This window comes from Phoca vitulina, unplaced genomic scaffold, assembly GCF_004348235.1.
Source record: "Phoca vitulina isolate PV1807 unplaced genomic scaffold, GSC_HSeal_1.0 scaffold15, whole genome shotgun sequence".
Taxonomy (NCBI): Eukaryota; Metazoa; Chordata; class Mammalia; order Carnivora; family Phocidae; genus Phoca; species Phoca vitulina.
This window is the reverse complement of record NW_022589718.1, coordinates 15,423,827-15,446,210: the sequence shown is the minus strand read 5'-3', so window position 1 is coordinate 15,446,210 and position 22,384 is coordinate 15,423,827. Positions and strand designations below refer to the sequence as shown.

Here is a 22,384-nt window from a genome sequence, read left to right as displayed (position 1 = left end):
AACAGGTGTCATCAAGCTCTGGGAGGAAAGATATGGATCAGAGAAGACTGAGCATCCAGGACTCAGGAAGGTTCCAAATGGATCGTGGAAGTTCTGGCTGGACCCCAGTTCTCTCTAAATAAATGACATCATTTTGGGGTTAATTTGGACTCCTTTCCTGAGGCTCTGGAATCCATCTGGCTACCTCCTAAATAACCTTCCAGAGTGCAAGTCCTTCCAGAACATCCTTAGTCTGGAGTAGGTCTCCTTGGCTGTCCCTTAACCCGCATTAATTAGCACTGGAAAAGAGAAGAGTAATTTAAGATATTCACCCCATGGAACTTGCCCCAATCATTTTATTCTTGTCTTCTATTTTTAGCAATGACATCAGTCGGGTTAAATTTTGGTTTCTAATGAATCAATTCCATTCACATTGCCCTCTATTAAATATGCCAAGCAGATTTTACATGACAGATCTACTACTTTTAATGAGATTAATAAGCTTATCCTGAGATCTTCAAAGACTTATAGATAGTCAGCAGAGTGGGAAAGGCCTGCCTCATTTATTAGCTGTATATTTAAAGAATGGATTTCAGAGAAGTCATTAAAGTAACATGTGTCTTCCCTCTTCAAAATAGTTATAATTGTTTGTGTGCAAGTGCGTATCACAAAAGAATTTTCTCCAGCCCCGAGCTCTTGAAAACCAGGAAGTGTTACACAGACTGGTAACTACAGCTCCCCGGAGCCCTGTCTTTTTAGATCTGAGCCATGTGTTATGATAAATAAATAATCCCCTGAAGTGCATATCTTGCTTCTGGTAAGGATATAACAATTCAGAAGTACGACTTCATAACGCCTACAGGAAAGAACTGAGGAGAAGAAAAAAGATTCCACATCTTGGCATGAAAACGGGAAAGGCCCCGTTAACAACAAAGATTACAAATGTGAAAAGGATATGGGGGCGACCTGACTCAGAGCTGGAGAGGAAAAAAAAATTTGGAGATTTAAATACCAGTAGTTGGGTCTCAAGCCAAGCAAAAAGGAGATGATGAGTCCACAGATGCCAGGAGTATTGAATAGCCAAGGGTTAGGAGCCCGGCATTATACCAAAGTCCCTGCTTGTTCTGAACCTCAGCCCTGTGGAACAAAATAATGTTTCTGGATGTTATCTACTTAGTGCTTGAACTTTCTGGGAGATAAAGATGTGCATTGCAGGTGTATTTTGAGGCAAAAAAAAAAAAAACACACACACACAAAAAAAACACAAAAACCACCCAATTATATTGAGCCCCTGAATTTAGAGTGGCTAAAGCTATTTGCCCAACCGAAAATATGTATTCACATGATTTACCATTTATGGAAAAGGCCAACAACCCATGGAGATGAATGGGTGGCAAGTATCCTCTATAATCACCTCGATGGAAATAGGCTTGAATGTTACCCACTTGGATTTCACCAATAGTGAATATAAGAAATTGCCCTATCTAGGAAAATGTCTTTAAAAAAAAACAACAACCAAAAAACAAACACTGCTATTGGGGACATTATCCAGTGTCTTTAAACAAGGAAATCCTTGACAAATTCCCTTCAGAAGCACACACTGGAAAAAGGCCTGTTCCTCATGACGAACTGAACTGTCCCCTGAAATTCCACAAAGAATTCTGCAAGCCCCTGTTTTCTGCTTTTTCTACGTTGGTAGACAACTCAGAAGTAAGTTTGGTGTTTGTTATTATTCTTCTCAACTGGACTATTTTGCGATCATTTCGTCTCACCTTTACTTTTGGAATCATTTTGGTTTTAAAACCTTTTCTACAATCTCAATTATTTTTTTTCCCCCTGAAGTGGGTGGCATATATAAAAGGTGTCATTCATTCAGAGATTTAAAATGTGCCTCGAGACATGCGTTTCCAAGTGGCACTGCATTCCCTTGGCAGAATGTTTATTTCCTCCCTCCCCATTGTTTGCTTATTTACTTGAAGTGAGAAAAGACCAGAAAGCAAACGACAGCAAATCGAGGGCGGAGGGTGTGCCCGGAAAATTCCCAGGAATAAACCACTGACAAAATATCGCCCCCGAAACAGACAGGTCCTATGAAGAATTATGATTTCCATGTTCGAAGGCTCTTTTCTCTTGTCCAAATAGAGTTGGAAGCTGGCTTATTCAGTTCTTTCCTCGGTGCTCAAGCAGCAATTGACAAGGCAAGTGTGCTGCGCAGGCGCTCTCTTCACAGCTGTCGCGGGGAAATGGGGGCGTATTTACCTGTAGTCCGAAAGGAGTGAAATTAATATGCAGAAGGGGACCCGCGAGATTTCCCTGTCCTGGTTGCTAACCACATTCCCAGATTTCTAGGACATCCGTTAAGATCTTTGCATTTATTTTACAATTGTCCATAGTTATTAACAAGGTTTTAGAAATTAATTAGCTCGCAAGGTGGAATATTACCATTTAGGTAGAAATCCGAGGGTCTTGGGGCTGTCTCCCTTCAAATGAGTAATTAGTAACATTTTGTGTGTCTAGTTTGTAGAGAAAAGATCCGGTGCTTCCTAAGTCTCTCCACGTGCTTTAAAGGCATAGTGACAAATACTGACCGCGGTAGGTAGTAGGTGCCAGTAAGCGTGTTGAATACGTGTTTTACAAATGGAAACAGGAAGGAGCTTAGGACAGCAGGGAAACTACTGGTCTGGGAGCGGGAACACCTCTGTTTTATTCTGGTACTGCTGTTCCCTAGCACAGTCCAGGCAAGAGGCAGCATGCTGCCCCCCCCCCCCGCCCCAGCCCACCCCATCTTTCCCCATTCCCTGCCCCAAGGAGGAGGCCATTCCTGCGGACTCCATCCCCCGGCCCCTCTTGGGCTTGGCCTGGGGATGACAGGTGGGAGATGGAGGGTGAATATAGCTAGTTCTTCCACCTCAGCTCCATGCTTTTGCCTCACCATCTTTCCTTTTTGCTCTTAACCCTGCCCACGCCTTTCTAAGTGGCCAGGTTGAATTTTCTTCATTTGAACCGTCTGGGGTGGATTCCGCTTCGGCCAGGACTCTGACCCATACAAACGGCAACCAGCTTTAGCACACTGGAAACGGAACCTCTGCTGGGCTCACAGTTGGGTCCGGGTTCTTTCTAAGATGCTGCTGGGTGGGGAGGGGAGCAGAGAAGGCTAAGTGGTGGCCACACACCCGGGGCTGAGTGGCCTGCTGCTCTATCTCAGAAGTGTGAGATAGGGACCCCTCAAGTGGTCTTGAAGCCCCGGCTCAGAAGCTTAGATGCAATTTAACCCACCAAGATATTACCACACCGGGGCACTTGGCGATAAAAGAGTTTTCCTAATGACTCAACCCCCAATTTTTTTTTAAATTCAGGTTTTTTGGTTTTTTTTTTAAATAGCCATTTGACCAGATGGTGAAGTGATCCCATGAGGAAGCAGCGAAGCCAGAATGCAGGCTTCGCTCTGTTGGCAGAACTGTCCCCAGGCCCTGGCGCCGAGCCAGAAGTGGACATGATTGCAGGAGGAAACTGGGGGGACCTGGGGACGAGGGGAGGCCAGAGGGGCAATGACAGCTGCAGTCTTTCATATTTAGATATTTTTTATATATATTACATCCAAATATGACAGTCGTTTGTACCATTTCCCAGGGGGAGGCGGGCGTGTCCAGGGCAAGGTCGGGCGCGGGGGGCGGGGGGGTCTGGGGTCAGGCAGGGAAGCGGGCCGCTCCAGGGCGGGGCCGGGGCTGCGCTCACAGAAGCTGCAGGAGCTTCAGCGACTGTAAGAGGGCCCCCGGCTCCGCGGACGCCAGATACTGGCAGCACAGCCAGTCCTCCAGCTCCACCCCGCGCCTGCGGTCCACCGCCCTCTCGGCAAACTTCATCATCATCAGCGCGCGCTTCATGTCGATCCAGTTGTGCAGTGTGCCGCACAGCACCTCCTCCGACGTGCCCGGCGGCTCCACCAGCTCCCGCCGCGGCCCCCACAGCAGGCACTGCAGCACCCGCTTGGCCTCGCCGATGCGGATGCGCTTGATGGGGTCGGCCTCCAGCAGCAGGTGTGCGAGCTGCTGCAGGCCTGGCGAGTAGAGGGACAGGGCGGGCAGCGGGGGCAGGTCTTCCTGCCGGTAGTCCCGTTCCCGCAGCTGCGCGCGCACCTCGAAGGGGTTGGGCTGGTGGAGCAGCTCGTAAATGAGGATGCCCGTTTGGAACTCATCGAACTTGCGGTACTGGGAGGCAGACACGATCTCGGGGGCCAGCCGGGCCTGGCTCTTTTTCTGCTGCAGGTTGGCGGTGCCGCCTGGCTTCTGCTTGGCCTTCAGGAAGTTGCTGATGATGAGCCGGGGCAGGTACTTCTCCCTGGGCCCTTCCTGGCAGGCGGGGGCAGCTGAGGGACTGGGAGTGACACTGGCGGGGGGAGCGGCAGCGGGGCAAGGCGAGGGAGCGGCAGCAGGGGAAGGGGATGCGGCAGGGGCCGGGGCACTGGAGGTGGCAGAGGAGACAGGGGGCGTGGGGGTGGCAGAGGCGGGGCCGGGGGAGGCCTGCGGGGAGCAATGCACCAGCAGCAGGTTCTCCAGGCACAGGTCCCGGTGGATGATCCCGTGCTCCTTCAGATGCTCTAGCCCGTTGCAGAGCTGCAGAAGCAGGAAGCACACGCGCCGCTCGTAAGCCTCCGGTTCGGACTGATGGCTGGTGGCTGAGTCCCGCACAAAGTCAGAGGCGGTCTGGTGGGGCACCTCCGGGGTGATGACCACCACGCAGTCCTGTTCCTGGGTAGGGGGGTGTGAGGGCAGCGCAGGCAGAGGGTCCTTGGGTGCGTCCGGAGAGGTGAGCATGCTGGAGGGCACCGAGGCAACAAAGTGGCCACAGTCCTGCTGGATGTTGAAATGCACGGGCACAGAAGGGCTGCAATAGGAGGCTGTCTTGGGCTCAGGGGTTTTGCAGATCTGTGGGGAAAAGGCAAAGTCAGGTCAAGAGTGGACTCCATCATCCTGTTCAACAAACGGTGTTGGGACATTTGGGTATCCATTTGCAAAAAGGTGAACTGAAACCCTTACACCGTACACACAAATTACCTCAAAATGGATCATACTGATTTCGGTGTATGAGCCAAAAATGCACATTTTCCAAGAAAACACAGGAATCTTTGAGACTCTGGGTTGGGCAAAGAGTTGCCAGATACCATACCAGAAGCACGGTCCGCAGAAGAAAAAAGTAGATAATGGTCAAAATTCTGCTTTTGTGCTTCTAAAGATACCATTAAGAAAAGGAAAAGACAAGTCATAGGCTGGAGAAAACACAAAGTACATAGCTGATAAATGATTTTTTTAATAAAATTGAACAGAAAACTCTTACAACTCAATAATTAGGTGATAAGCTACCCGATCAAAAGTGAGCAAAAGATATTAATAGGCATTTTACCAAAGACATATATAAATGGCCATAGGCACCTGAAGAGATGCTCAATATCAGTAGCCATTAGGGAGATGCAAATCAAAACCACAGTGAGGTTCTAGAACATCTATAATAAGAATGACAGACAATAACAAGTGTCTGGAAGAATGTAGAGAAATGGGAACCCTCATACATTGCTGGTGGAGTGGAAAATGGTGCCATCACTTTGGAACACAGTTTGGCAATTTCTTTAAAAGTTAAACATAGGGAGTGCCTGGGTGGCTCAATTGGTTAAGCGGCTGACTCTTGATTTCAGCTCAGGACGTGATCTCAGGGTCCCGGGATCGAGCCCCAGGTTGGGCTCCATGCTCAGCAGGGAGTCTGCTTGCAATTCTTTCTCTCCCTCTGCCCACCCTCCCCCTACCTCTCCCCCCCGCTTGCTCACTCTCTAAAATTATTAAATGAATCTTTTTTAAAAAAGTTAAACATAAAATTACTACATAACCCAGCAGGAGTGGGGTTCCTGCAGAACGACATGCAGGGTGGCACCTGGGTATCAGTAGGAAGACATCCGTCTGCCCACGGTGTGGACTGGACAAATTCTCAGGAAGCCAGACAGGAGTTTACACAGGCTGTCAGCCTGACTCCCCGTCCCTTGTGCTCGAAGGCAGCTACCTGACAGTGGAGATGGCTGACCACGGGGGTGCTCCCTTCTTAGGGAATCTGAGAGACAGAGGCAGGCCCCTCGAGGATGTGGCCAAGTTCCCTCAGGCTGCCCCAGTTTCTAGATGCCATGGCCTGCAGGGCCAGCCAATTTCATTGGCACTGCTAGAGGGAAGCCACATGCAATATCCTCCAAGGGTGAGTCACAGAGCCGAAAGAAAACAGAAAGGTCTCCAGGGTTAGGGATGCCAAAGAGCCCAAGGCACCCTCGAAACTGAAGGTAGGAATAAACAAGCAGATGATCTCAAACTCCTCTGGGGAATCCCCACGACCACCTCCTTCCTGCCTCTCCAACATCGTCTTGTACTAATGACAGCGCCAGCCCCCCTCCCCCCCCCGCCCCCGAGCATCTCGAGCAACGCTAACCCTCCTCTGGCTGCCACAACTGGAGAGTCTTGAGCCAGACATAATGGCCCTCGGTCAGGCCTCGATTTCCCTGTAATTACATGAAAGGGACAGAAGATGGTCTGTGGTCTCCTCTCTCCAAAGGATACAGTGCAGCCTCGGCCGCGCTTTACAGAAAGGTAAGGGTCGGTGTGCGATCCTGCAGAGAAGGGCCCCTCGCCTCTATAACATATCATCCTGCAGACAACCCAGAATAAGCCTTCAGACTGCTGCGTTGCCACACGCGACGGACTACAGCAGTGTTTGTGAGGGGCCACCTGCTAAGAGGGGACGTTTTCAGGAGTTCTGTCGCAAGCATCTTTTCACAGAGATTTATTTAGATTGCCGCCACACAAGCCTTCTCAGCATAAGAGAGTCCAGCCTCTGAGGAAACTTTTAAAAACGATCATGGGGAGGGGGGGAAGGAAGGAGGTAACACATCAATGTAGTCATCTCTCTATTACAGAAGTAAAACAGAAATAAAATGGCAGCACATTTTCTCCCAGACACTGCTCCCTATTACACTAACAGAAATGACTCTGGAACACATATCTGAGGGGCATTGTTGCAGACTCCTCGTTCTAGTCCACCCAACTGTATTTGTTTTTTTAATTTTTTTTAAAGATTTTATTTATTCATTTGAGACACAGAGATACAGAGAGAGAGAACATGAGTAGGGGGAGAGGCAGAGGCAGAGGGAGAGGGAGAAGCAGGCTCCCCGCGGAGCCAGGAGCCTGATGCGGGGCTCGAGCCCAGGACCCTGGGATCATGACCTGAGCTGAAGGCAGACGCTTAACCAACTGAGCCACCCAGGCGCCCCTGTATTTGGTTTTTAAATGGCAGTCTTCTGAAACGCTATTAAAGGAAGGGAGGGGCACCTGCACCTTTTCTCTCTCTCTCTCAAATAAATTTTAAAAATCTTAAAAAAAAAAAAAAACGAAAGGGAATTTACAGTCCTCGAAAAGTGGTCTTGCATCTCGATCCCAGCCACTGTGTACAGACCTGTCTGCCGTGCCATCTGGGGCGATGTGGGCAAAGCGCTGCTGAGGTCGAGGTCACTCTCCTCCCGTGAGAGCTGCTCGGCCATCACAGACACCCGCCTAACTTGCATGTGAGGCACTGTGCCTACCAAGCATTTTTCACAGTGTCTCGGTACATCTCAGATAACCCGATGAGGAAGGAGGAAGTACAGGCTGCTACAGAAGAGGAAACAGAGGCTCCGAGGGGTTAAATTATTTGTGCAAGACTGTACCAGTGAGATGTGTTCCGGGGGCCAAAAGTATGGGCTTGGGAGTGAAAAAGACCTTGGCTTAACTCCGAACTCTGCAAACACTGGCAAGTTGCAATCGATTCTTGTGATTTGCAGTAGTTATGTTCTATTAAGCAGCCACGAACACGTTATGAGTGAATACTGACCCACTGCTCCGAAGGGAAATAGAAGGCAGAGTTCTACAAGCGTCTGGTCACAACATTTTTACCAACGGGGCCAGTACAGAACCTCGTTTTGTGGGTGTTTCTGTTTAAAGACGCCTTAGCAGCAGATATTGTTGATTCGCTAACCCAGAACTCACGGCCGACGGCACTGTAACTCAGGCCCGAATGAAGCTTACCTAACACCCGCCCAGAAGCACATTGCAACCTTCTGGCACTCAGGAATACCAGGGAGCGCTCAGCCTGGTCATTTTCAACGGTGAAATCATCAACACAAACACAAACGTGGGAAGAACGAGGCAATCAAGATACCACAACAAGGACACTTGTTCACAGATGAGTGCTGAGACCGGAAGCCAGAGACTTGCCTTGTCGCACCTGGGCTGGGAATTCGTACCTCGGGTGACTCAAATCTCCCCCTACTCTGTGCGGGCAGCAACCACAGAAAATGATTTGGGGTTACAAATAAATTTTAGTGAGTGAATTCCAAAATACAGAGTCCACAAGAATGAGGATCAACCTGACGTGTCTCAGTCTGGTTTCTCCTCTGCAATCGGGGCAGTGATAGGTGCCCTCTCCCCCTGGGGCCACCGTGAGCAGTCCATGACACAAGGCAGGCATGGCTCTCAGCCCAGTGACCAGCCCACGGTGAGCACTCACTGGACAAGGTTGCTATGGTGATTGTTCTGCAGGTCTGGCTGGAGCCCTGTGGTGAGGCCATCCAGAGCCGGCTTGCAGGTTATTGTACCAACCTGGATGGTACAGCTGGCCAGGGCCTGGGAAGTGTTTCCAAGGATCCCTTTTCTCAAGGCTATCAAAAACCTGGGCCCAGCAAACACCACTGACAGTTTGCACAGACATGTAAATGAAGGAGCAGAGTAAATGGCAACTGGGCTGGATGCATTTCAAAATCAGTGAGCTGGTCCTCTGCTAGCAGTCGCAGCTTCCTCGTGCCCTGCATCTGAGAGTCAGCAAAGCTGGGGGGGGCCTGGGCGGGCTCCCCCTGAGATCGTTTTTAGGGTGCTGCATGGTGGGGGTGGGTAGAGGAAGGGGCGCAGGCGCGGGGAGGCTTCTTCTCCACCCTCACCCCCTCTACCTCATTTTCAGGGAGTTTGTGCTCAGGTTTTGGTGCAAGACCACACAAACCTTTGGTTCAGCTCAACTTTCAAACGTTTTGCTGAGCCAAGTCTCACTTTAAACTTCGGAGCCACAGCCTCATTCGTGGTTAAAAATCTGGGCGAAGTCACGTTTGTTAAATAAAGAAGGCCCAGCTGGCTTAACGCAGGTCCCTAATTACCCAACTGGGGTTGGAGCTGACTGAGGAATAAAGCAGCTCTGAAAAGGCACACACAGCTGATGATTTTTTTCTTTTTCCCCTACCACGTATGCCCGGAGCAGGGCTTCAAGAGCTGGCTTTAATCTCCTGGCGGCTGCAGGGCGCTGAGCCCATAAACAGGAGGGCCCGGTGTTTAGTGGGAGCAGGTGCGAGCCTGCTTTGGCTAACGGGGACTCGCCAGCAAGGCTCCTGCTTCCCAGGCACGGATGAAGCGAGGCCCGCGACAGGGCGGCGGCACGGGAGGGAGGACCGCTCCGTCCCTCGGCGTCCAGATGACTGTATTCCGTCTAGACTGCAGCGCTAATGAAGTGGACCAGCTGCACGTGGGAAAGGATGCTCCAAAAGCCCCTGCCCCACAATTACCAGGCCAGGCGCGCTTGCAGATTGATACCCTTGTTCTCTAGACTCTGAATATTTGAAGCTCTTCTCCGAATTTCCTTTCCGTACATGACAGAGATAGTCCTTGAGCTGCCAAGTCTCCGGCAAAGTCAAATAGGACACCCGGGGACTTCTTCCTTAGAGGGCCAGGGCTATGTTCCTGTCTCCTTCTGGTTCACATTTCTAATGAAATGAGGAGGGACGCTTGTTTTTTACCTCCTCTGGGAAAGCTGGATGTTCTGCTTTGTTCTGCAGAGAACGTGGCTAACTCTGCATTATTATAGGAGGTCCTAGATCCGAGCTGCCCATGACAAGCACTTAGAAATATAAAAACCATGGGGCGCCTGGGTGGCTCAGTTGGTTAAGCATCTGCCTTCAGCTCAGGTCATGATCCCAGAGTCCTGGGATCGAGTCCCACGTCGGGCTCTCTGCTCAGCAGGAAGCCTGCTTCTCCCTCTCCCACTCCCCCTGCTTGTGTTCCCTCTCTCTCTCTGTCAAATAAATAAATAGATAAATAAATAAATCTAAAAAAAAAAAGAATGTAGCTGCTGGGTTTAGATAGAAAGAGATGATGAGATTCAAGAAATGCACAGACTCTCCCACAGGACGTTGGCGTTTGCCTCCATCTAGCGCCTGCCATCTTAGCCATTCCCGCCTCATCTTTGGGGGCCTTGATTTCTGGACCCTCCTTGTAGCCGTACAGCCCCCACCACCCTGTTTTTTCCTAAGAAGGCAGCAAATAACTATATATAGCCCCTGAACATATAAATCAGGGGTTACCCATCTATCTTTTATGGTTGTGTCACCAAGTTCTTCAGAGAAAAAGCTCAAAGTAAAAGTCACTGCCATTTTCCTTGGCCAATAATCGTAATATTAAAAAAAAAAAAACCTCCACTGGTAAGCAGGAAGCTACCCTTCCTCCCCAGACCATTTCATGTTAGTTCACTATTTGCATTTCTTTCTAACTGGAAATAAAAGAATATCTGGGGACAGGTGATAGAAGAAAAGAGCTCAGCATTTCCTTCCTTGCTCACCACAAAAGCTTGCATTTATAGAAGAGCTGCAGAACCACCAGGTATTCAAGGGATGCCAAAGAACATGAGAAGGGGCCGCCTGGAAGGACCAGAGTGTGTGTCGGAGACCAGAGTGGCCGGATGGGTGCAGACAGCTTGGCCAGCTTGCTGAGAGGCACGTCTTGAGAGAGCAATATGGGGGGCGGGGGGCGGGTAGCAACAGCCCTGATCTGGTGGCAAAGATTCAGGAGCTGTGTTACCTTGGGCTAGTCACTTAACTTCTCGGAACTTCCTTTTTCTTAACTGACAGGATGGCAGCAGAGGTGTTGCGGGCAAAACAAAGCAGCATTCGCAGCCATCTCAGCCACCAGCTAGCCGTGGGCAGATCACTTAATCATTTTGCGCTTCTGATTCCCCACCTGTAAAACCTATCTGCGCTGTGACACCGTGAGGTCATGGAGGGAATACACCCGAGAGGCCTGTTGCATAGCAAATGCGTAATCGATGCAACTACTCTCATTGCTCAAGATGATGCTTAGGCCTAGCTCTCTCCAGCTCTAACATGTGCAGAACAGTATCTTCATTGGCTATCTCCCTTCCTAGATTATAAGCTCCATAGGAACCTTACGTTCACCTCTATCGACTCAGATCTTTACAAAATACCTGGCATGCAGTAGGCCCTCCGTAAAAATGTGATGAATAAATGAATGAACTCTCTGCTGCCTTAAATTTAAGTCAACTTATTTTCCAACTAGATGACACAGGTTCATTCCTGAATGCAGAGGACGAATGTCACATTCACACTACAAATCTCACCACACTGTGTCCCAGGCCGGGCTGAGGGAGAAATCGGTGAGCACTAAGTGTTAGCAGGAAGCTCAGGCTTCTAGCCTGTGCCGACAGCCCGGTCACAGCTGGGGCCAGCTGGCTGCAGTGCAGAATGGAAGCAGGGTGGGGGGGAGGGCGGGGAGGTACCTACTTTCACAGCGTAGGTGCTGCCGGGGTCCTCGGAGCAGGTGGCGCAGTAATAGATGGCATCCCCCGAGTCACAACAGGGCTTGTTACAGGTCAGTTTGAAGAGTGACCAGTTATTCTCGTTGAAGTGCAGCTCCTTTTTCTGGCCGCCCATGAAGAGGTCCTCGCACTTGGCCGCGAGGCGGACCAGGGACTGGGCATAGAGCCCCCCGAGCTTGGCATAGGTGCCCTCCTTGCTGCTGATGCTGCTCAGCAGGCTGTGGAGCTGGAGTTGGGTGCTGCTGGTGGATGCCTGGCTGGACACGCTCAGCTGGGAGGACGAGGCCGAGGGGACCCCTTTGCACTGGAGGCTGGGGCTCCCGCACCTGCTCTTGCTGCCCGCCAGCCCTGGCACTGGCACCCAGTGGCCGTTGCCTTTGAAAGTTTTCTCCAGGGGTTCAGAAGAGGAGATGGTATGATGATGGCGGCTCCCGGGGCTCGAGGAGTAGCTGAAGTGGGGCTCTTCGTGGGCACAGACGTTGGTTTCTGAGTGGCTGAGGTTCAGCTTGGGACTTGCTGTTCTTGGCTTGGGGGAGCCCTGGGTCCAGAAGAAGCCGTCGGGTGAAGAGGCTGCCCGGCTCACTAACTTCTTCTGGGGGAGAGGCGGGGGCTGTAGGGAGCCGCTGGGGGACACATCCTCAGTGGAGCCCGAAGGGAACGGAACAGGAGCAAAGAGCTTCTTCCCACTGCTGGTGGGTGAGTGCGCTGGCTCAGATGGAGGGCCTGAAATTGAGAAATAGCAACAATCAGGCTAGAGGCCAAAGCCAATCAGTTCCGGGGCCCCGAGGTCAAAGCAATTCATTTTATTTGTATCCATTTTCTAGAGACAACAGATGCACAATGAACAAAATTCACAATGCAAGAAAGGTATACGGTGCCAATGAAGTCTTCCTCCTCCCCTGTCCCTTAGCACCCTGTCCCCCTCATCGGAGGAAACTGCGGCTGGTAATTTCCAGGGATCCTTCTGGAGATTTACCAAACAACCCAAACAAATGCACAGCACACATTTACACAAAGAAGATATTTCACATCAGATGTACAGATCTATCCAATTCTTTTTAACAGCGATCCCATAATATATCATCCGTGCAAGTATAATTTATTTAACCGATCCTCTCGTGATGGGCACTTCGGTTGTTTCCAACATTTTGCAAGCAATGCATGCAACAGCCACGGCAAACCTGACTGTGGGCTTTGAATGGATTTTTTAAAAGTCAGGTTAATAGAGGGTACAATTTACCGACAGCAAAATTCTCCCTTTTCAGTGTGTACTGCCATGAGTTTTGACAAACACCCCGGTGCCTTGGGGGGCAGGGCAGACCCAGAAATATCTTAGAAGGCGGAGGTACGTGACTTTATAAATGAAGAAACAGATCTCTAGGGAAAGCGAGTCTTTCCTAGACCCCCAGTTCCCAGAGTGGGGCACATGGATGCTGACCTTGATGGGGGGCAGGGTGGGGGAGACTCCATCACGGCCTCAGCCCCCTTCCCCACCCCCAGAGCATGGGGATGTTCAGAAGCATCACAGACGGTGAGCTGGAGGGCCAGTCTAGACAGGATGAAGACTGGACTTCACGCTTTATATCAGCATAGAAAATGGAGGTTTCACAATGAAACAGGAGTTCAGGTAAAAATAGGCAGGAAAAAAGGCAGAGCCACTGGGCACGGGAAAGGGCAAACTGAAATAGTCCTCATGTCCTTCACTCTCAGAACTGACTGGAGGATGTCCCCACTCTTTTGATAGCAGCTTTGAGGGCAATAACTGAAGTATTCATAGGTCGTAAAATGCCTCCCAGTATCCCGAAGGTTAAAAAGTGAGAGAAATATGGGTCTTACATTCAAGGACAGAGGCACGGGGACATGCGCCCCTCATGGAGTTCCCCAAGCTGTGTCATCCTAACACAGGGCGGCGCATGCGGTGTCTCTCTACACCTCTCTACACCTCTCCCCACCTCAGCAGAATGACCGGAAGGCAAGAGCTACAGCAAACATGGGCCCCAGGCACGCAGCGAAAGACCCCCAAGGAAGCAAACTGTGAGTTCTGTCTCAATGCACAGGATCTTTCTAGGGCTGCTCCCGCAGAGTTAACAACTTTCTCTGCCCACACTGAGGCCCCCTCTGCTTTCTTCAACCAAAGTGGGGACAGAAGGGGCCCCCGAGGAACAAGCATGGGTACCAGGCCCCTCGGATCAACACTGGGTCTCCTTACTTGGGATACCCCATAGGGAGGAGGGTCCCTCTCGGGGAGTAAGGGGCATGCGCACGTCATCAGGGCTCCCCTTGCCCTGGGCAGAGCGGGCACGGATGTCTGTGCCTCAGCTTCACTGATGAGAGCAGAGTCAGGGAGCTGACAGCAGAGGCCTCCCGTCCAGGACAACCCCAAACGCAAAGCTCACAGCACGGTAAGGTAGATGCATGCAGCTTGATGAACGCACGAGCCGGGGACCAACAGGCTCGTGCAGGGAGAAGCCTGCGCGGCACAGGGAGGCAGTCGGGCCCCACACCAACACCTTCCCTGGCTCTACTCTCTCTCTTCCCAGACCCCGGAGAAAGCACAGTGCTCCTCACGTTCCCACATCTGCACTAGGCAAGCACTCTTGCTGCCCAGTGGCTTCACAAGATCACAGTTTTCCTTCCCCTCACCCTGCGTTGCTAATGACAGGTGGGGCGCCTGCCAGCAAGGCTGAATGAGTGATTTATACCCTTCCAGGAGGCCAGGCTGATTATAAACCAAGCCACAGTGGCACGGTCAGGCCAGCCAACTCTACACACCCGTGTATTCTCCCCTCCCAGTCAGAAGGGCGGCAAGCGAGAGCCAGGCAGCCAGAAGACGGCAGATCCTGATCGCAGCTGATCTCAGCAGGTTCTGGAACCCTGGGGTCCTGGGTCCCCCATCCCATACTCTCCAGGAGGAACCTTTTCTCCTCTCAAGTGTATAGTCAGCAATGGGGGCAGCTGAAGTCTAGGGCTGTACATTCACTTCCTCTCTGTGCCTCCCTCTAGCAGAGGCTGAGAGAGCAGGGGGAGCATCCCTCACCAGCTCCTGGGCTGAAAAACGGAGGAGCAAGACCCCTTATACCTGGGGCTCTCAAAGGACACTAAGCCTCAGCCACCAAGTACCCAGGTGATGAGCAAGAGGGCAGCCAGGGGGAAACAGGTCCATCTCCTGGCCTTTCTGCATTCGGCACGGCGGAATGTGTCAAAGGGTCTGATTCTCCATTTGTTATCAACAGACAGAAGTGGGGGCGGGGGGGGCAGGGGAGTGTGATCAGAGTCTCTGGTCAATGCTTTAAGCAGTGTCTCCAGTGACAGGGACAGCCGGCCTATGGTGAGGATCCTTCTGGTCCCCAGGCCCGCTGGCTGGGGTGTGTCTGACAAATCAGCTTCTGGGCTAGCCGCTGCTTTAAGCCTTGTGCTAGTTCCCCATCCTTAGGGGTTTGCCTTCCTTGCTCTCCGTCACGGTGACACCCCCATGACGGCCTTTTCTGCCTCGACCGTGGTCTGAGGGCGGACAGCAGGACCAGCCCCGAGCTCGCCGTTGCCCTCACCTGGCTGAGTTCCCTCCTTTAAAAACTGACCGGATGGGGGGCGCCTGGGTGGCTCAGTTGGTTAAGCGACTGCCTTCGGCTCAGGTCATAATCCTGGAGTCCTGGGATCGAGTCCCGCATCGGGCTCCCTGCTCGGCAGGGAGTCTGCTTCCCCCTCTGACCCTCCCCCTCTCATGCTCTCTCTCTCTCTCTCTCATTCTCTCTCTCAAATAAATAAATAAAATAAAATAAAAAACTGACCGGATGGCATCATGGTGAAGGTCCCTTCCGGCAGGAATAGTCTATAATTTTGACCACTCACTCCATTTTCAACCCCTCCCAATATGCATTTTGTCTCAAAGCTGCCGCCGAAATAAAATACCTCTAGACAGAAGGCTCTCTTCCTTCCACGGTTCCTCTACCTCTAGTTTCCTTAACTTTTCAATCTGTAAGGACAGCAGGAATCTTAAAAAAAAAAAAAAAAAAATCCTGTAACACTTCTTATTCCCTAGATTACCCCGGAGAATCAAAAGGTTCTGCTTTCACACCAAAAATAGCTTGTGTGTTCAGGCAGTTGGAAGGAAGTGATTTTCTCCCTTACCCTCCGGGTGTTCCCTTACTCTCCTGTGGGAAGTGTGTTAGTCAGCGGCTTTGATCAGATCTATAGGTAAATCTGGCAAGGAGTACCAGGTATTCGGTGGAAAATGGTTCATTTTTCTTTGTTTCCGAGATGCTATGGGTCTGTCACCCAACAAAGCATGTCCTAACCAGAGGACGGCACTGCCTCCGAGTGCTCCCCGACCACACTCGTCCCCAGCAGGGCAGGGCTGTAGCTCCCCAAACCTCATCCAGGGAATGAGGCTCACCCGAAATGTGCACCTTACCCATATAATTGGGTATTATGTACACAGATGGTGATTTTGAGGTAAAAAAAAAAAATGCCTAATTCTGTAACAGGCACAACCTGAGGCATCCTTCTTAAGGTTTCTTCCTTCCTTTCTTTCTTTTTCTTTCTTTCTCTTTCTTTCTTCCCTCCTTCCTTTTTCTCTTTCTCTTTCTTTCTTCCTTCCTTCCTTTCTCTTTCTTTCTCTCTCTCTTTCTTTCAATTTCTTAATTTCTTTACTAATTTCTTTCCTTACAGTTTCTTAAAGTTTTTCTCCAGATTTGGAACCACAGCTAGTGAGAAGACCATACTTCACCCTGAGAGCCCCTGGGCACCTCAGGACCACATAACAGCTCAGCTGGTAGCATTCCCGGGGCTACTCCGAAAGAGATGTCAATGTGTGGCCCTTCTCGATGAAACTGTGCTTCCTCCACCATGAAACAAGCAGTACCTATTTGCTTGGGACCAGAGTGCACCCCTGAAGACCCACTCTGATTCCACCAGTTTCTTCACTTTTTCATGGGGGAACCTCCTCATGAATGTGGCTGTAGGCAACAGAGCAGCTAGATTCTTACTACAGTTGACCCTTGAACAACATGGGGTCAGAATGAATGGGTCCACTTATATGTATTTTTTTTAAAATAAATACAGTACAGTACTGTAAATGTATTTTATGATTTTCCTTTCTCTAGCTTATTTTATTGTAAGAATGCAGTATATAATACCTACAACATACAAGGTAATGTGTTAGTTGACTCTTAATGTTATCAGGCTTCTGGTCAACAGTACGCTATTAGTAGTTAACGTTTCTGGGGAGTCAAAAATTATATGTGGATTTTTGACTGTGTGGGGGGTTGGTGCTGCAACCCCTATGTTTTGCCAGGGTCAACTGTATTTTTTTTTTTTTAAGATTTTATTTATTTATTTGAGAGAGAGAGAATGAGAGACAGAGAGCATGAGAGGGAGGAGGGTCAGAGGGAGAAGCAGACTCCCCGCCGAGCAGGGAGCCCGATGCGGGACTCGATCCCGGGACTCCAGGATCATGACCTGAGCCAAAGGCAGTTGCTTAACCAACTGAGCCACCCGGGCACCCGGGTCACTGTATTTGCAAGAACTACCACACTCTGCATTTAGAACAGCCAGAAAGGAGAGGGGACAAATATGCCTTGACACCTAAAATAGTTGCAGAAATCACAGGCAAACCACTGGTTCAGGAAAATATGCCTAAAAAAAAAAGTCCTGAAAAAACTCTGGCCAACAGCCCATCTTCTCGGGACTCAGATTCAACAGCAATGAGAAGAATTCAAATATATCCTGGTTTTATGTTGGTGTTAGATCACCCCGTTTCCAAATTCTGGCTTACAGCTAAGAGTGTAAAAAAAAGGTGAGAATGGAAAATAGTTTTCTGGGAAGTTTGCCTCCATCATAGTTACATCATCAGTAAGTTTTTAAATGACTTTTCATACTAATTGGTCCAGAGAGCTCCAAACCCCTGTTCCTAAGTTTTTCTTCCAATTTCCAATTTGGCATATAAAGCCAGTAGCCAACTACAGAGTAGAACACCTCTGCATCTCTTTAGTGTGTCTGTTTCAGGGAAGAGAAAGTGTTTCTGGTGGAAAAGCCACATATCACATATGGGGCACTGGGTGGGATCTTAAAAAGACCAAGGGGAAGGTATACTAGCTTGGTGCCATTATATTTATTTATTTATTTTTTAAATTTTCTTTGTTTTAAGATTTTATTCATTTGAGAGAGAGAGAATGAGAGAGAGAGCATGAGAGGGGGGAGGGCCAGAAGGAGAAGCAGACTCCCCGCCAACCAGGGAGCCCGATGCGGGACTCGATCCCGGGACTCCAGGATCATGACCTGAGCCGAAGGCAGTCGCTTACCCAACTGAGCCACCCAGGTGCCCTGGTGCCATTATATTTAGAAAGCAGAGAAGAAATCAGGATTTCAGTGGTTGGGATAAGCAGCTTAAAGCCAAGGCAAAAATGCAGGCCAGAAGTTCAGACGTAGTACTGTGATGTTTTCTTTATCATAGAGTCCTCTCTTCTTGTGGGGTTTTAATAGGTACCTTCATTGTTCTCTTCGGCCAAGATGAGAGGTAGGCTTAAGGAGGAAGTGGTCAGTCCAGTTTTGAGCTCTGTGAATGAGCCCGTCTGGCTCCCTCAGCACACAGCTCTGCCTTCTGAGAGCAGACGGCCAGAACAGATGTGGAGGCCAAGGGCAGAGTCAGGGCCAGTAGTACCCAAGCTCCAAATTCGCAGCTTTTGGGTCTGGCTATTCTCCAGCTGCAGGTAAGGTAAAGCAAACTGGATTTTTTTTGGTTTGAAAAACTTGGGAGTGTTCCATGGATCATTTTCTTTTTTTTAATGAGGATATAGACTATAGAGCTGGAAATGGCTGTATAGATTTATCCATTCACTCAGTTAATGTTTCCTGAGCACCTACTAAATGCAAGGCATAGGGAACAAAGCAGATGGATCAAACCTCTCCTACAGCCTGTGGTCTCATTCAAAGAAAGCCATCTATGTGGGCACCTTGCCAATGGCACACAGAAATGGCACTCTGGCAGGTTTCTGCCAAACCCCCTCTTCCCACCCCGTGAGACCCAGTGAAGTGGGTGGCGGAGGGGATGGTCTAGCCTCACGTGTAGCTTTTTCCTCCAAGGAAAAACTGTGCAAACTCTTGTTTGGTCACACAATCAGAAAGGCTCAACTCGAAGTGTTTTTTAAAAAAAAAAAGCAGGCAAGTATCCCTTCAAAAAGAACCCTTGCTTTCTCAAGAAGGTAAACGTGGTCTGAAAATGGAAGCATATTATTAACATTTTACAACTGGCAGGAAAATGTGGCATTTGTGAGGAGTCTCCCCGGAACACTTAATCATCCCAAGAAACAATAATCGAGATGTGAATGCAATTTACATGCAAAAGAGGAGAAGCCCTGTCTCAGTTTGGAAACTGGCTCATGGCAAACATTCCATGCTCACCACCCCAGTGTGGCTGCGGAATCCTGCACTCTCCATGTCCTGTAAGAACACAGGATCATTTAGGGGTTTTCTTCCAAATTAACAGTAAAATTAACAGTTAGTTCAAAGCACTTTCTCATGCTGTTGATGGAAGCGTAAATTGACATTTTACAGGATAATTTGGGAACGTCTATTTAAGATGTATATGTTTTGACATATCAATTCCACTCCTAAGAATTTATCTTACAGATATGTTCACCAAATTATCTTCAAGTGTGTCACGGGATCTTACTGGAGACTGGTAATGAAAATCACCTAACCATGCATTGTTAAGAGAGGGGTTTAACCACTTTGCACAATGACAAAATACACAGCATTAACAAAAATGAGATCAATTCAGAGGTTCTGATTTGAAAGACTTCAAGATATATTAAGCATAAAAATGTGTCAAATTGAGGTTTATGACATTTTAAATATGGATAAAAGGGGCGCCTGGGTGGCGCAGTTGGTTAAGCATCTGCCCACAGATCAGGTCACGATCCCAGGGTCCTGGGATCCAGCCCCACGTCGGGCTCTCCACTCAGTGGGGAGCCTGCTTCTCCCTCTCCCTCTGCCTGCCACTGCCCCTGCTTGTGCTCACTCTCTCTCTCTCTGTGAAATAAATAAATAAAATCTTAAAAAAAATAAATACGGATAAAAATTTCTAGGAAGATATAGAAAAATATGCTCAAAATGTGTCAAAGGCAGGAGCTTGTTTAGAGGGTATCTGATGACTTTGTCTTTTCATTTCATATCTTTCCCCATCATGTGAATTGTTACCAGAGACATGTACTGACTTTATTGAAGTAGTAATATATATTTTAAAATTCAGCTTAAAGGGAATAGTTTAAACTAAGGTAAAGCTTCACTTTTGTGATATTGTAAGGGCTCAGGCCACAGACATTCTGAAAAATGAGTATCTTTTCCTTTGGGATAGCTCCTTCATCCTTCACTAATCCATCTCCCAGAACAGAACCCATGACTCAGTCTGTCTCCATTGGGGCAGGGGATGAGGCGGGCCTAATTGCAAAACACCAAATGGAATATATTAGACCAACCCGGCCAGTTTAGGATCAAGTGCTCTGACAGCCTGTTCGATAGTCAGAACACACTATTTTCAGCTAGGGAGTTTTAGATGCCTTTTTAAGGGCCACCTTTTCTTCTTACAGAGTCTCAGTTAACAGCCTGAGTAGGGGAGCAAATGCTCAGTGAAGGTTAGGCTGTCACTCCTGACTGACCTCTGATCTTTGTGGACTTACCGTCTCTCTTGACAGATCCCCCCCCCCCCCCCCCCCGCCCACTTCCTGGCTTGATTTTTCCCCATAGCACTTACTGCCATCTGACGCACTGGCTACTTTAGCCCTTTATATCTTTCTCCTTCTCCATCTCTCCCCACTGGAATGTGAAAGAAGGAACTGGGCATTTTTCTTGTCATTGCTGTATGTTCAACATCTAAAATTGTACCCAGCACAAGGTTTGGATTCAACAAATACCTATCAAGTCAATGACTGAACTAATGTATATATTTTAAAAATCCTCTTGTGGGGAGGGCACCTGGGTGGCTCAGTGGGTTAAGCGGCTGCCTTCAGCTCAGGTCATGATCTCAGGGTCCTGGGATGGAGCCCCGCATCGCATGGCATCGGGCTCTCTGCTCAGCAGAGAGTCTGCTTCTCCCTCTCCCTCTGCCCCTCCCCCACTAGTGCTCTCTCCTGTGCACGTTCTCTCTCTCTCTCAAATAACTAAAATATTAAAGAAAATCCTCTTGGCATAATTACTGAGGAAAAGAAGCTGACTACTATCAAGATATTTCATTAACTTGGCCATATCTCTGGTCTGCTAACCATAAAAATACGAACACTTACCTGGTACATACCTTCATGTGAATTCATACCTACATTCACTGTGTGGCCAGACCTCTTATCTATTGCTGGTGCCAACAGCTTCAGTTCGACAGAGCTCTTTCTAATCTCCTCTACTGTGGGAACCTGGCATCCAGGATGTATGTTAAAGTGTGGCACTGAATTTTAACGTTATCCTAAATCAAAGAGGAAAATGATTTTCATGTGACATTAGGTTCACCTATTTAAAAGGAACCATTTAGGGGCGCCTGGGTGGCTCAGTCCTTAAGTGTCTGCCTTCGGCTCGGGTCATGATCCCAGGGCCCTGGGATCAAGCCCCGCATCGGGCTCCCTGCTTGGCGGGAAGCCTGCTTCTCCCTCTCCCGCTCCCCCTGCTTGTGTTCCCTATCTCGCTGTCTCTCTGTCAAATAAATAAATAAAATCTTAAAAAAAAATAAAAGGAACCATTTAAAGCATGAGAGTCTTCTGCTGCCCATCTGTGGGGGTCATTTAGCTGACCACTGCGCCTCACAGCTATTCACTACAGATCACCTCTTGGCAGCATTCATGGATCTGTCCTGACACATGCAGTTTGTCCCTCCCAAACCAAGCATAAACCAAACAACTGCTTACATGGATTTTTCCTTCCACTGAGTTGACTCACTGTTCAATTGAATTGCCCACATGGACAAATGGGATAACAGATGTGCTTTGACGGGTATGACATGCAATACAAGCATAAAGAAGTGAAGTTAATATTGATATAAAAATGATACTTTGTAAACATAAAATTTAGACACACTGGTTTTTAAAATGCAACAAAGTTATACATTTCAATTATGTTTGTTTTTCTTATAAATTTTTTTTTAAAGATTTATTTATTTATTTGAGAGAGAGAAAGAGAACGAGGGTGCACACATCCATGGGGGAGAGGGGGAGAGGAAGAGGGAGAGAGAAACTTTAGCAGACTCTGCACTGAGCGCCGAGCCTGACTTGGGGCTCCCCCTCAGGACCCTGAGATCAGGACCGGAGCCGAAACCAAGAGTTGGACGCCTAATGGACTGCGCCACCCAGGCGCCCCTTTTCTTATAAAATGTGAAACTTTTTTTTTCTTTTGGCCACAAAACCCAAATAGTAGAAAACTAACTTTAACCACTAACCGTGATAAGCTTCCAAGAAATTTACACAAACTACTATTATGACACTGGAATGACTTTGTCCTCAACTCACTCAGATCAGCCTTTACTGCAGATAGAAAAAGTCCACAAAAGGCATCTCTTTTCATTAGTGAATTCCTCCTGACCAAACAAACAGTCTAATGATATCTTTACATTTAATATTAGAGAAGTAGACACGACATTCTGGTCTCCAGGAACTTTAGCTTGAACTAACTCTACCTCTCTTATTCAGATCCACTGTCTCAGCTTCAGTACTAGATACAAATAGTCACAAAAGGTGTGATGGATAAATACTTCAACATTATTTTTATGAGGTAAAAG

At 48.8% G+C, this 22,384-nt stretch overlaps 1 protein-coding gene across 1 annotated transcript in view; it reads right to left on the bottom strand.

Moving 5' to 3' along the window:
• Nucleotides 1-3,604: 3,604 nt before the first annotated feature.
• PRAG1 (PEAK1 related, kinase-activating pseudokinase 1) overlaps nucleotides 3,605-22,384 on the bottom strand; it is a 49,243-nt gene continuing 30,463 nt past the window's right edge. The window contains exons 5-6 of the mRNA XM_032413496.1: nucleotides 11,597-12,354; nucleotides 3,605-4,904 (exon numbers count right to left, since the gene is read on the bottom strand). Of these exons, the coding sequence (XP_032269387.1) occupies nucleotides 3,711-4,904; nucleotides 11,597-12,354 (1,952 nt within the window). The 3' untranslated portion in view covers nucleotides 3,605-3,710. The remainder of the gene's footprint in view (nucleotides 4,905-11,596; nucleotides 12,355-22,384) is intronic.